The 12,589-nt window shown below is 37.5% G+C and overlaps 3 protein-coding genes across 4 annotated transcripts in view; all 3 read left to right on the top strand.

Annotated features, from left to right (window-relative positions):
• Nucleotides 1-4,667, top strand: part of LOC120016303 (protein ILITYHIA) — a 29,032-nt gene extending 24,365 nt beyond the window's left edge. Inside the window, exons 52-60 of the mRNA XM_038869005.1 lie at nucleotides 450-562; nucleotides 959-1,117; nucleotides 1,419-1,515; nucleotides 1,591-1,773; nucleotides 2,014-2,208; nucleotides 2,732-2,911; nucleotides 3,019-3,151; nucleotides 3,346-3,424; nucleotides 4,152-4,667. Of these exons, the coding sequence (XP_038724933.1) occupies nucleotides 450-562; nucleotides 959-1,117; nucleotides 1,419-1,515; nucleotides 1,591-1,773; nucleotides 2,014-2,208; nucleotides 2,732-2,911; nucleotides 3,019-3,151; nucleotides 3,346-3,424; nucleotides 4,152-4,194 (1,182 nt within the window). The 3' untranslated portion in view covers nucleotides 4,195-4,667. The remainder of the gene's footprint in view (nucleotides 1-449; nucleotides 563-958; nucleotides 1,118-1,418; nucleotides 1,516-1,590; nucleotides 1,774-2,013; nucleotides 2,209-2,731; nucleotides 2,912-3,018; nucleotides 3,152-3,345; nucleotides 3,425-4,151) is intronic.
• A 1,281-nt stretch (nucleotides 4,668-5,948) lies between these two features.
• LOC119979780 (NAC domain-containing protein 96-like) lies at nucleotides 5,949-6,875 on the top strand. Its single transcript, XM_038822416.1, has one exon. It carries the CDS (start codon nucleotides 5,949-5,951, stop codon nucleotides 6,873-6,875), a length of 927 nt encoding a protein of 308 aa, XP_038678344.1.
• Nucleotides 6,876-8,466: 1,591 nt separating this feature from the next.
• LOC120016141 (exosome complex component CSL4) lies at nucleotides 8,467-11,763 on the top strand. Of its 2 annotated transcripts, none has more exons than XM_038868766.1 (6): nucleotides 8,467-8,761; nucleotides 9,351-9,425; nucleotides 9,950-10,038; nucleotides 10,576-10,645; nucleotides 11,094-11,207; nucleotides 11,423-11,763. In XM_038868766.1, exons 1-6 carry the CDS (start codon nucleotides 8,585-8,587, stop codon nucleotides 11,441-11,443), a joined length of 546 nt encoding a protein of 181 aa, XP_038724694.1. In that variant the 5' UTR covers nucleotides 8,467-8,584; the 3' UTR covers nucleotides 11,444-11,763. The 2 variants fall into 2 exon arrangements, with proteins under 2 accessions (XP_038724694.1, XP_038724692.1); XM_038868764.1 differs by having other exon boundaries at nucleotides 8,484-8,761; nucleotides 10,576-10,660; nucleotides 11,126-11,207.
• The last annotated feature ends 826 nt before the right edge of the window (nucleotides 11,764-12,589 follow it).

The raw sequence follows: 12,589 nt of genomic DNA on the forward strand, positions 1-12,589 counted from the left end.
CGAAGGCTTGTAAATCACATGGACATCTGGTTCTGAAAACTCCTCGAACTTAGAATTATTGATACTTTGTTAGCTGTTGAGATTTCTTAGTAGACCAATTAAATGCTAATCGCTCAATTGTATCAACCTGCCAGTGGTATATTAAAAATAGAAGTCGAATTTCTGGCTTTTATTCTTGACACTTACCAAAAATGTGTTTCCTTGCTGTCCTAGTTGCATTTACGTTTTTGCAATTATTAGCTACCAAAAATATCTCTCTCTATGCGCTTTCTTTCTGATATAACGTTCATGTTTCTATTTGCACACATCATTTTTTATTTGTAAAGTTTTCTATATTAACTCTTTTGATTTGGACATATTTCTTCGGGATGCATTATAGCACAACAGTGTATGTTTAGCTATCCCTTGACATGTATTAATTTCTGAGTTTCATGAATTGTTTTCTTTAGGGACTGATGAGTGGTTCTGCTGAAATGAGAGAGCAAGCCGCATTGGGTCTTGGGGAGCTAATTGAAGTAACCAGTGAACAAGCACTTAAGGAGTTTGTCATTCCAATTACCGGGTAAATTTAGTCAATTTATACTATCCTTAAATGGCCACATATCTGAAAAAATAATGAAATTGTTTGGAGTTTTATTGCAGTCGTACTTGAAGTGTCATAAATGCCCACATGCTGCGGTTATTGTTAGATTCCTTTTCTTTCTATCTTTATTTATTTTTTTTTTTTTGTGGAATTGGAAGTTGGGTGCAGATGGGACTATCCAAGTTTAAAAACTATATTTTAAATCTTCTGTTTATACCTTATGGTTTCTGTTCGTAGTTTGTGTTTGGAGCCTTTGGGCTACTTTTGATTCAGTCATTGTGCACATCCTTCTTGTTGAGGGAAGTTTCTTTGCTTGTGTCTACTGAACATTTAATTTTAAACCTGACCTTAGCATCACATGTATTATGACAACAGGCCTCTTATACGGATCATTGGCGATCGGTTCCCATGGCAGGTGAAGAATGCGATTTTGTCTACACTAAGCATTATAATTAGGAAGGGCAGAATGGCCCTGAAACCATTCCTTCCGCAACTTCAGACAACCTTTGTCAAGTGTCTACAAGATAACACCAGGTTAGTTTGGGATATGTGGATTTAATATTCTTCGAAAACTTTTATTATTAAGCGTTGATGGTGTGCTCAATGATCTGGAGTCTTCAATTCGGTGCTTAACTGGTTTATTTTCTTTCCTTTGGGTTCTTGAGGGGGAAGGAGGAGGAACCCCGGGCCCAGGGTGGTCGGATTTGTGTTGATATCTTAGGAGCATTCATAAGAGCGTAAATGAATGTATTGCATGCAAGTATATTGGAGTTCCCTCCACCAAATTTTGCCATGCCTTGTTTATTTATGTATATTTGCATTAATGGTGTTACAGGACTGTTCGTTCAAGTGCTGCCCTTGCCCTTGGAGAGCTCAGTGCACTCAGTACAAGGGTGGACCCTTTAGTTGGTGACCTCCTGTCCAGTTTGCAGGTGACTTGTTTTAAACATTTCTGCTCATGTTGATTGGCAAAAGTTGTATCTGTAACATTATAATTTCCTCTGCAGGTTTCAGACACGGGGGTTCGGGAGGCCATTTTGACTGCATTAAAAGGTGTCCTGAAGCATGCTGGGAAGAGTGTGAACAATGCTGTTAGAACTCGTGTCTACCTTATCTTGAAGGATTTAATCTACCATGACGATGACATTGTTCGAATATCTGCTGCAAGCATCTTGGGTATCATATCAGAGGTCCGGTTTGGTTCTGCTAATATTCCCTTTAAACAACGTGAACAAATGTAGAATAGAAATTCAAGTAAGAAGTAGGTTTTTCATGGGGCAACTCAAGTTTTAAAGACAACTGGTTTTCAATGCTACCACTTTTGGCATCGCCTTCACTTTTTCTGATTTTAATATTCCCCTTATATAATTATATTTTCCACTTGCGCCTTAGAATAAATTACGATTATATTGTATTGCTTGATGCTGCAGTACCTGGAAGATACTCAGCAGAGTAACTTGCTTCAAGAAGTCTCTAGTTTGGCATCTTCTCCAAGCTGGGTTGCTAGGCATGGTGCAGCTCTTACAATTTCATCCTTACTCAGGCACAATGCTTCTGGAGTTACCGTGTTGCCAGACTTCCCGGCTGTTGTACATTGTCTTAAATGTGCCCTAAAAGATGAGAAGGTATCAAGTCTCTTATACTTTAATTTTGTAGTAAGGTAGGAGAAATTAAAAGAAAGGTGAAAGGATTGGCATGAAGGTAGTAATTCCTATTACTATTTGTGATGGTGGTCAGAGGATTAGAAGAGGAGAGGTAAAACTAAAGGGAGTATAACATGTAATAGTATCCAATTTGTACCACTGGTATGCGATCCTTTGAAGAGATGATTGGTCTCTATCAAGAAGGAAAAAAAAGAGTGGTGGTGTCTGGGGGATGACTAAAAGGGGAGAACAATCTAATCTATGAACTGATCCTCTTTCTCTGTGTCTTTCCAGCTATACAGGGGATTATTTTCTCTGTTGTTCTACTCCCTCACCCCCTGATATGTAATTTGTGTTCCTTTAATCCATCCACTGATTCCACTCACATTGTCTTGCCAAATGCAGTGTTAAAAATTGTTCTGCTATTCTTTTTTTCCTTATCTTTCTTTTTTACTTTTAAATATACATTTCCCTTTTATTCTTTAACATACTGTTTTGCAATTAGTTTCCTCTTCGTGAAACTTCGACCAAGGCATTAGGGAGGCTTCTGCTTTATCAATCTCTGAGTGATCCTTCTAAAGCCACTACACATACAGATATTCTTTCAAATATAGTGGCAGCTCTGCATGATGATTCCAGTGAAGTCAGAAGAAGAGCACTATCTGTTATAAAAGCTGTTGCAAAAGTAAACCCTTGTCCTCTTACTCTTGCTTCTGGATATTTTGAACTAACGCAATCTTGGACTTTATTTGGGATATTTTAGGCACTTGAACATTATACATTGGATTGCAGGTAAATCCTTCAGTTCTTTTGGCCCACATAACGATGGTTGGTCCTGCACTCGCTGAATGTTTGAAGGATGGAAGTACACCTGTGAGACTTGCGGCAGAAAGATGTGCTCTGCACACGTTCCAGTTAGCAAAAGGTACTTTGTTGTGGTACTTTATCCTGCCTATTTTGTAGCTGTACAATTTGTTTGTGTAGCCTGGTTATAAAGTATATACTGTTTCGTTTCTTAGTGGTGTGTAGACTCATTCAAGCATTGTATCAAAACTTTATTTCCTTTGAGATTCAGTAATGGAATTCATTTTTTTATAAGTTACAAGTTATGTTTTGCAGGGACGGAAAATGTTCAGGCTGCACAAAAATTTATAACTGGCTTGGATGCAAGACGGTTATCAAAGCTTCCTGAACTGAGGTATGTCATCACATAATTATGTGCAAAGGTTATTATTTGTTTTTGTCTTCCACTTAAAATAGTACGGTGTAGAGGGGTATAGCTAGAGTGGTCATCCTCCCTGGTGGTGATCCTTGAAGCCATGACCTGATCACTTTAGCACAGCATGTCTCTGGCAACTCCATAAATTGAAGGAAAATGCTTGAGACCCCCAAAAAGTGATCCCCAAAAGACTCCCATTTAATGTGGAGTGTTCGATGTAAAATGGGTCCTACAAGTGTGTTTTTAATCAATGACTATTTTAATGCCACATAGATTTGGGGGACTTTTGGGGGTCATATTTTGAGGGTCTTTAACATTGTCCTAAATTGAAAATCTTTTTATGACCTAAATCATTTTCTGGCAATTGTGGGCAACATAAAATATCATTTCAAATGTTGACATCATTGAAACAGTTTTTTGCATGATCGTTTTTGGTAAATAAATTATTTTTCAGTCAAGGTATTAATAATTACTTAATAAGACATACTTTTTTGCCCACTCTGGAATATGGTCAATGAAATAGTCTTCCATGTATTTTATAAATACTCTAGGACAAAAATAAGAGCATAAAATCTTTGATCTCTTGAATATACCACCTATGACATAAAATGAGCAAAGGCACTGTGATCGGCATATAAAGAAGTATGGTTTCTGTGGATTTGTTTGTGAGGGTTTGTTTGCTTGTGTGCTGCAAATGTGTACGCAGTGATGACAGTGGAGACAGCGAAGACGACTCGACAAGTGGCTGAGTAGTTTTTGGTCCTCGGCTCCTTCAGTTATTGATTCTCCAAGAGATTATGTTACTGGCAGGTGCGCTGGGCTGATGTTTTATTGCCATGTTTGTTTATAGGATACATGTACACACACTTAGAAAGAGATGGGGTTGGACAATGGACACCCAGTTTTTCTCCCCGGGGTGTTCTAATACCAATGTACCTTGTCAATCATGTACATGGTACTCATGTTTGCTCGCTTTCTTTGTTACGACCCTTACATATGAGAAAGACCTTCATCTTGTACTTCATAGCTTTTGGTCACAGAAAGTACACATTTTGTGCGAAAATCGACCAAGCATAAGCTGTATTACCTGTAATACTAGTTTGTCCGAAAATCCGAGTTGAACTAGGACATGATGTTAGTAAATTATACGTATTATATATTTACCATGTATGATGCCGTGCATATGTACCCCAATAACACAAGTTCAGAAGTTGAAGTGTGAGCCATATGTGAAATGGAAATTGAAAAGGAAGCGTAAAGTGAGAGACCCCAAGTCGAACAAGACTCCCATGGTAGTCCCACATAACAAATTAAACCTTTGGTTCCTCCTTTTTATGCAATATATTAAAAATTCAAATCCCTTTTTCTATTTCTTTTTTTTCTATTTTTTTAAATTTAATATAAGCAGAAGAATAAAATTACTTGATCACGTCATACATTGTTAATTTTGTTAAATACAACACAATGACCTTACCCACGCACAATTGTAATGCTGGATCTATTGACTGCTGAACTATTGCTGTCCATATGGATAATAGGATTTGGGTCCCTAAAAAATAGGACAAATGTCACAAACAGTCCCCTTGTGGTAGATGTTATTTCTAAATAGATATCTTGTTTTAAATTTGTAAGAATTAGACCTCTGTTTTGTTCTGGAATTAAGGCCATGCCCCTACCTTTTGGTACTCCTTTCCGTGAATCTTCAACTCCAATTTTTTTATGCATCCACCTCTTTATTTCATACGTCCAATAATTTTCGAGAGCAAAAGTAAAAGTCATAGAGACCCACTCTTTAAGATTTGAGTAAATAATGTTTTATTTGAGATTTTTATAAAATTTTTATTTATTATTTTTGATACAGAGAAGCCGCCGACTCAACTGCCCCTTCGGAACCTCTGGGTCGGTTCTAAACTCGGGTTTGACTATCATAGCCCGCACCACGATGCGATGACAGACGTTTAAACCAGGGCTAAAGCCAATGCGGGTAAACCTCCAAAATTGTTGCGCCGGTGTAACTCGAACATCCGACCTCATGCACTCATGTACACAAAGACCAATAGTATAAACAACCAAACTAATGCCCTTTTTATTAAGTTAAAACAATGTAGTTTTATGTTTTTCATTGGTCAATGACGATCAATTGTATGGAAGGACTAATCATGATACGAAATAAAAACACAGGGATCCAATTCTTGAAAATTCAAAACCATGGGTGCATGTAGAAATGGACTCCCACAAAAAGTGTGTGATATTTGCCCTAAAAAATAATGTAGGATTTTGGTGGATTTAGTTCTTGAAAAAATAACGTAGGACTTTGATATTTGCCCTAAAGCACGGGATCCAATTCTTGAAAATTCAGAACGATGCGTACAGCAACTTTGTTCAATAATTAACGTCCCAAAGAAATTTAGAGAGAGAGACTGACAAATTATACAGCTCGGGGGGGCGTTTGAATTCTTCTCTTCTTGTTGCGATTCTTTTAGAAAGAATTTTCAGAGTGTCAATGGATTTCATCAACCACCTACCTCCTGGCTACCGCTTCAATCCTACTGCGGAGGACCTCTTGGAGTTTTATCTCCCACGAAGGCAGAAGGGCGAACTCTTCCGCCCTTTCGTACAAGACGTCGATATTTACGGTAATGAACCTTGGACTCTCTTTGATTATAATCAGCAGTCCGTCTTTTATGTATTCAGTGATTTGAAAAAAATTGGAAAACGGGTTCAAAGAAGAGCCGGGTTTGGCACCTGGATGGGGCAGAACAACATTGATGTTAAAGATCAGTACGGTAATATAATTGGGGTTGATCGCTATTTTAATTTCAAGATTAAAGGAGGTTCTCACGATGACCATGGTCGATGGACCATGCACGAATTTGCTCTTGTTGATGAACGCGGAAACCCACTGGACGACAAGGTTGTTTGTGTAATCGGACACGACACACAAATCTCGACAAAACAATCTGTTGTTTCGAAGAAAAGAAAAGGAAGAATGACTTCTCCGACTGATGAAGAGACCTCTACCAAGACACTATGCATGGAAACCTCTTCGCCCTCTTCTGATTTGGTAGTCTCAAAAGAGGCACAGTCATGCTTATACGGCGGCGGCGTTGGGGTGGCCACAGAGCAGATTGATGGGTTGCTCCTTTCTGATCTCTTTGAACCAACGCCTTATATGTTCCGGGGCACCCAACTCGGTGAAGAGAGACAATCAATGGACACCTCTTCCCCTTCCTCTGCTTTGATAGTCTCAGAGTCACAGTCGACAGAGCAGATTGATGGGTCGCTCTGTTTTGATCCGTTCGACGTGTTGCAGGGCATCCACACCTCCAGTTTGATGCCCTCAGAGGCCGAGCCACAACCGTACTTCGAATTCGATAATGAAGGAGAGCTGTGGGTCTGTTTGGATCGTCGCAACCCCAAAGGCTTGTAAATCACGCAAACTCCTTCAACTTAGAGTTATTGATATTTTGTTAGCACACTGCATTTTTTATTTGTAAAGTTGTTTTTTTTTTCCCTATATTACTCTTTTAATCTTGACATATTTCTATAAACAAACCAGGCAATGCTGTCAAAAGACACCCATATTCTATTCGATAGGAGAGGGTTTCGCTGTGTTGGCTTTAGGAATGTCGATCATTGATCATCCATTACTGCGCATCCATGCTCAAGTAGATAATTCTCGTAGTATTTGCTAAATTGTTTGGTAAAATCGATTTATGATTGATCACTGACTATTCGCATTACATATTTACAAGTTGAGCATCATACAAAGATCATATATATTCAGCTCATTCATTTTGTCATCTGGACCATCAATCCATCATCGTCGAAACCATTTGGCCGGCACCCCAGTAGTGTCTAAGGTTATCGATTATCAGCGTTAACTCATTTTATGATTGTAGATTCGAACACCTACACATATGTTCGTTTAAGAACAGTTGTTGCAATTGTTGACAAGCCTGCTTGGAATATTCTTTGATTGTAGAATCGAACACGTACACATACATTCATTCAAGTAGCATTTGAACTCAAGTCTCCTACCCCCTTTGTTGGGCTGCATCCAAATCATTTCTTAACTAGGATTTGCATTCACATTATCGATGGTCGGACTGACGTGAGGTTGTGGGCTTGAAAGATGTATTCATGGACCCATTTGCTTGGGTCAGGAGCTTTTATTGGTCCTGTTACGTGGCCCATACATGACTTGTATCATAAACTTAAGATTCTTGTTGGGGTCGTGAACCTGTTAGGCCTTACCAGGCATCAAGACCCAACCTCAATTCTCACTAATGTTACTTTTAACATATTTTTAGCCTACACAACAAACAGCCCACATCGAAAATTGAAAGAACTTTATAAAAGGACTTAGAACAATTTTTGGATACTATGAGTATTAGTTAAATTTTTATAAAATAAAAAAGTTAATTTTAGTTTTTAATTTTTTTTTTTGAAAAATGTATAAAACTAGTTTAACACCAATAAAACCCACCAATTTTTGTCCGGCACGGCACGACCTAACATTATATTTTATGTTGATTCGTACTAATGAGTGATCTGGTACCTTGTTGAATTAGTATGTTCCGACCGGTATTTAAAACATTACTTTTCTTTTGCTTATCTATGAAAATATATACACACATACACTATTATTAACAAAAACATTCAATAATAAAAATATAAATTTTAATAATAGAGTTATAGGTTGATTTAGGGATGTCAACGCCTTCACTCGTCATTGTTAGATAAAATGTTTACCCGTTTCCGTTAATATATATGTAATTAATAATATAAGAATATGGGGGGAACTGGATTTTAAGGAATTGAAATTTGGAGTGGCATTAGAGATTATATCTATTTTGTTGTTAAATTTGAATTGGTGTTATGTGAATGATGTTCTTTTTATTGATAAATGCTTGTCAACGAGCCGAGCCTAAAGCCTTTCTTTTTTAGACCTCAGAAATGAAAGGGCCGAGTCTAGGGCCTCTCAAAGCCCGGCCCTATTTCATTCCAAGCACCGTAGTATGACCGGTGTGAATAAAAGACGAACTGAAAACTGAAATTGTGAAAATTTCAGAGTCTGCTATTCTTCTTTTAGACAGAGAAGCTGAAAGACACTCACACGCCGATACAGAGCAGAGAATGCAAGAAACCGATAAGGAGGTGCTCGTAACGCCAGGAGAGGTTTTGGGAAAAGCAACGCAAGTGAAAGCAGGGAGGGGTACATATGTGGCACCCCATAAAGGCACAGCCGCCGTATATGCTTCTCTCACTGGTTTTCGCCGCACCATATCTCCTCCCCTAGATTCTTCTGACCAGGTAATCGTACGATGAGTATTATTTGATGTTAAAAGCTTGAATATTTTGAAATTGCGGCTTTAAGGGTCACGAGCAGTTCTCCTGCTGCTGCGTTGCTTGCTGGGCTGTTCTAGGGCTTTAGTTACTGAGAAAGCGTGGGTTATGAAAATACGGAGATTTGAAACTTCTTCTGTGGACTATTGGTTCGATTCGAGATTAAAAATTGAATTTTCTGAAATAAAACTGTCTCCTTTGCGATATTGGCAAAGGGATATTTACTCTCTTCCCCCTTATACTATGAACAGAGTATTTGGAGAGTATTCAAGGTTTTAGGTGAACTTAAAGAAGAAGACTTTATTGTTGAAAGGTTAATAATTTGTAAATATTTGAATGACTGCTTAAAATGTGGTACAGATGTCAATTTCCTACTTCATATTTGTGCCCCAAATGTAGAAGACCAAAATGGCCGTTCCTTGGCTTCTAGGAGGAAGAGTCGTCTAAAATTAAATGATCTCCAGTTGGTCTTTAACTTATGTGATCATCTTTGTTATAATGGATTGGTAAAGTTTCTTGCTATTTCTTATTCTGTTTTTGATGAAATTATTTATAGAGGCCAACTGTGGAAGTGACTGGTCACAAGGCCCATGGTGTTGTTCCAGAGCCTGGTTGTGTTGTCATTGCTCGAGTAAGTTTCTCGTGACCCATTTTCTTTTGTGTACTGATATGTGTAAGCGTAATCACTGCGAGTCACTGATAAAAAGAAGTTCATTCAAAATATATTTTCTTTAATCGTTCGTTTGGTGTGCAAGAATTGCATTGCGAGCCAATGATATCTACTGCATAACATAGGACGTAGATAAATGGAATTCAGTTCATGAGATGAACCTAACGCAATCCTAGTCATTCTCTTCATAATTGATAGAGGAACGTACCATCTATTCCACACAGAGATAATCTTTTTGGGCTGAAAATAACTTGAATTAGTCATCTTTGAAGATTTGGTTGAAATAATTAATTGAATAGAGTTCTAATGAATTCAGTTCGATAATTCTTGGCATTTACAAACAGGCTCTGAATTGTATTGAAAATTGGACTTTTAAGTGTTGTCCTTTAAAACTATTTGGCTTGAGTTGTGGCATTTCTTTTACTTTATCAGCAGTGCTTAATTTTTCTTTAAGACATCCAACCCTCTATTCACAATTATGATAGGTTACAAAAGTCACGGCTAGGATGGCTTCAGCTGATATAATGTGTGTTGGTTCAAAGTCCGTACGAGAAAAATTTACTGGCATTATTAGGTATGTAATTTTCTATAGTTTTAATGTGAGAATGTGGTATGTTGAATTGTACACTTGTGACTTGTGGTTTTCTGCATTCTTGATTCGTTTTATTTTCAAATTGTTTAGACCTTAGTACTCTCCATCTTCATTGCATTTGAGTGAGAAAAGTGTCCTGTTTGTGCACTTTCTTCCATGATGATATGAATAATAACTCATCATATCATCTAGCATACTCAGACTTACAGAACCTTGATACTGTTCTTCTTGGTTCATCTACTTATCATGTAAAGAACTTTTATTCCGCTTTGATATATAAGTTTCTTGCTCAATTGCATTCAAATTGTTTTGTAATTTGTTCAGGGAGAAAAATGTAGGTCTTAATATGCTTCTTTTCATTACACACAACAAATGCATATTTTGAAGTAAAAATTGCAGAAAGGTTATTGCCATATATTGTATAGAGTATTGGCTATGCATACTTTAATTTGCTTTTCTGAAGTTTCTATTTTAGTAGATTTTCTTTGTTCTAAGCTTCGTGGATTATAACCTCTACAGGCAACAAGATGTTAGAGCAACTGAGATCGACAGAGTGGATATACATTTGTCCTTTCGACCTGGAGACATTGTGAGAGCTCTAGTTGTATCCTCTGCACACATATTATTAGAAAATTTAGTTTCCTTTTACAGCTCTGTTTCAATTTCCACGCCACAATGTTATACTGCTGCCTCAGCATCATTTTGATTTGACTAATTGACCACTTGTAATGAATTATGGATATAATGAATAGAATGGGCAATTTGTGGATTTTCTAGTGGTTGTTGGTAGGTTTCACACTTTCACTTTCACTTACATATTTTCAGTGTAGGGTTTCATAGCTTGTGTAGCCGGACTTTTTTTTTTTTCCCTCTCTGAATAGTGAAAATCTCAGGAGCTCCATGGACGCAAGCACAATTGGCCAAACCATATAAATTTTTGTGTCGTGATTTTCTTTCTCGTTGCTCTTTTCCATTCTCTATAATCTTTTTCCTTCTCTATTAGTCCTACAATTTTATGCAAATTAGTTATACTACAGTTAATTCTACTACAATCCTTGACGTACTTTAGTTGTCTCTCGGAGATGCCCGGGCTTATTATCTATCAACTGCAAAGAACGAGCTGGGTGTTGTGTCTGCTGAGAGCACATCAGGTGAGATTGCTTTAAACTCATGTGGACATCACACTAGCAAATTTATGAATTTCTTGAAGTTATATCTGTTGTGTTAACCAATTTACTTGCGCTGCTACTTTGTTATGGGTAACATGGTCTTATAGCACTACCTCGCCTGCGATTTCAATAAGTTTCCTCACTTTCATTTAGAAGAAAATACGGCATGTAATCAATCCCAAGTTGGTTTGTTATAGGTACAACAATGGTTCCGATAAGTTGGACGGAGATGCAGTGCCCGTCGACAGGTCAGATAGAGCAAAGAAAGGTTGCTAAAGTTGGAAGTTCGCTAACCCAGATGGACATTGATCTGAGCTAAAAGTAATGTGTGTGTGACCTTTATGATTATTATTTTTTTAAATAGAGAAAGAATAGTGAGGATTTTTTGTGTTAGAGAAAACAGGAGTGTTTTTTTTCAAGATTTTGTTGTGATGGCTGAGCCAAAATTAGTTCACAAGTCACATTTCTATTTTCTTGTTATCGACTTCTTTTGGCAGTAGAAGCTCCTTTCGATTGAAATATTAGCATGGCTTTAATACGCTCCTGATGTTCTCTCAGTTCTTGAAGACATGAGTTCAAGTCTTATAGAACCTCTTTGTCCTTGCCATCCACATCAAACAACGTTTTTAGGTACGCTTGTTGGGGTTTATTAGAGCTATGGGGGTTTATTTAGGGGGTGTTGGGGTGTATTAGAGCTAAAAGAACAAAGCAAATGCACCATATATATGGTGTTATAAGAGAGAGAAAAGAAACCAAAACAGAGTAAATATTATTTCTTCGGTCGTTCAGTTTTTTTTTTTCGTTTCTTCAGTACAAGTACTAAAAACATGGTATAAAATGTCTTTGGGCAGACAAACATTCGAGGACAGCAGAAAATGTGAAGCCGAGATGAACATACGTTCATAGGGATGCTCCTCCAATTCTGCAACATCAATTGAATATATACTAATCAAAATCTGATTCTTGTTAGGTTGTGTAAGCTTCTATTAATCAAATAACTCAAGACTACTACTCACCTCTTGTAAGAGACTCTTATTTTGGAGGGAGCGGCTTCAGTTGTGGCTTCAGTTGTAATGATTTCATATGCTTCTTTTGTCCTGTCAAAGGTGGCTATACATTTATCGCAATAACCCACAATCATCACCATTGCCGAGTGATTGCCCTTCTTGCAATGATCTTTGCCATTCTCATCAGGAATGCAAATGAGTTGGAAATATTGCCCACAACGCTGGCCTCCAGCCCATAAGTCATCACTTTTTTTAGTCTTGCTAGATAGCAATCTTCTTCACCAGGGGTAACTTCAGGACAACCATTATCTGCTTAATAAATCATAAATTTAGGTCATCTAACTTTCTACTAGTACA

The sequence above is a fragment of the Tripterygium wilfordii genome, chromosome 15, assembly GCF_013401445.1.
Source record: "Tripterygium wilfordii isolate XIE 37 chromosome 15, ASM1340144v1, whole genome shotgun sequence".
NCBI lineage: Eukaryota > Viridiplantae > Streptophyta > Magnoliopsida > Celastrales > Celastraceae > Tripterygium > Tripterygium wilfordii.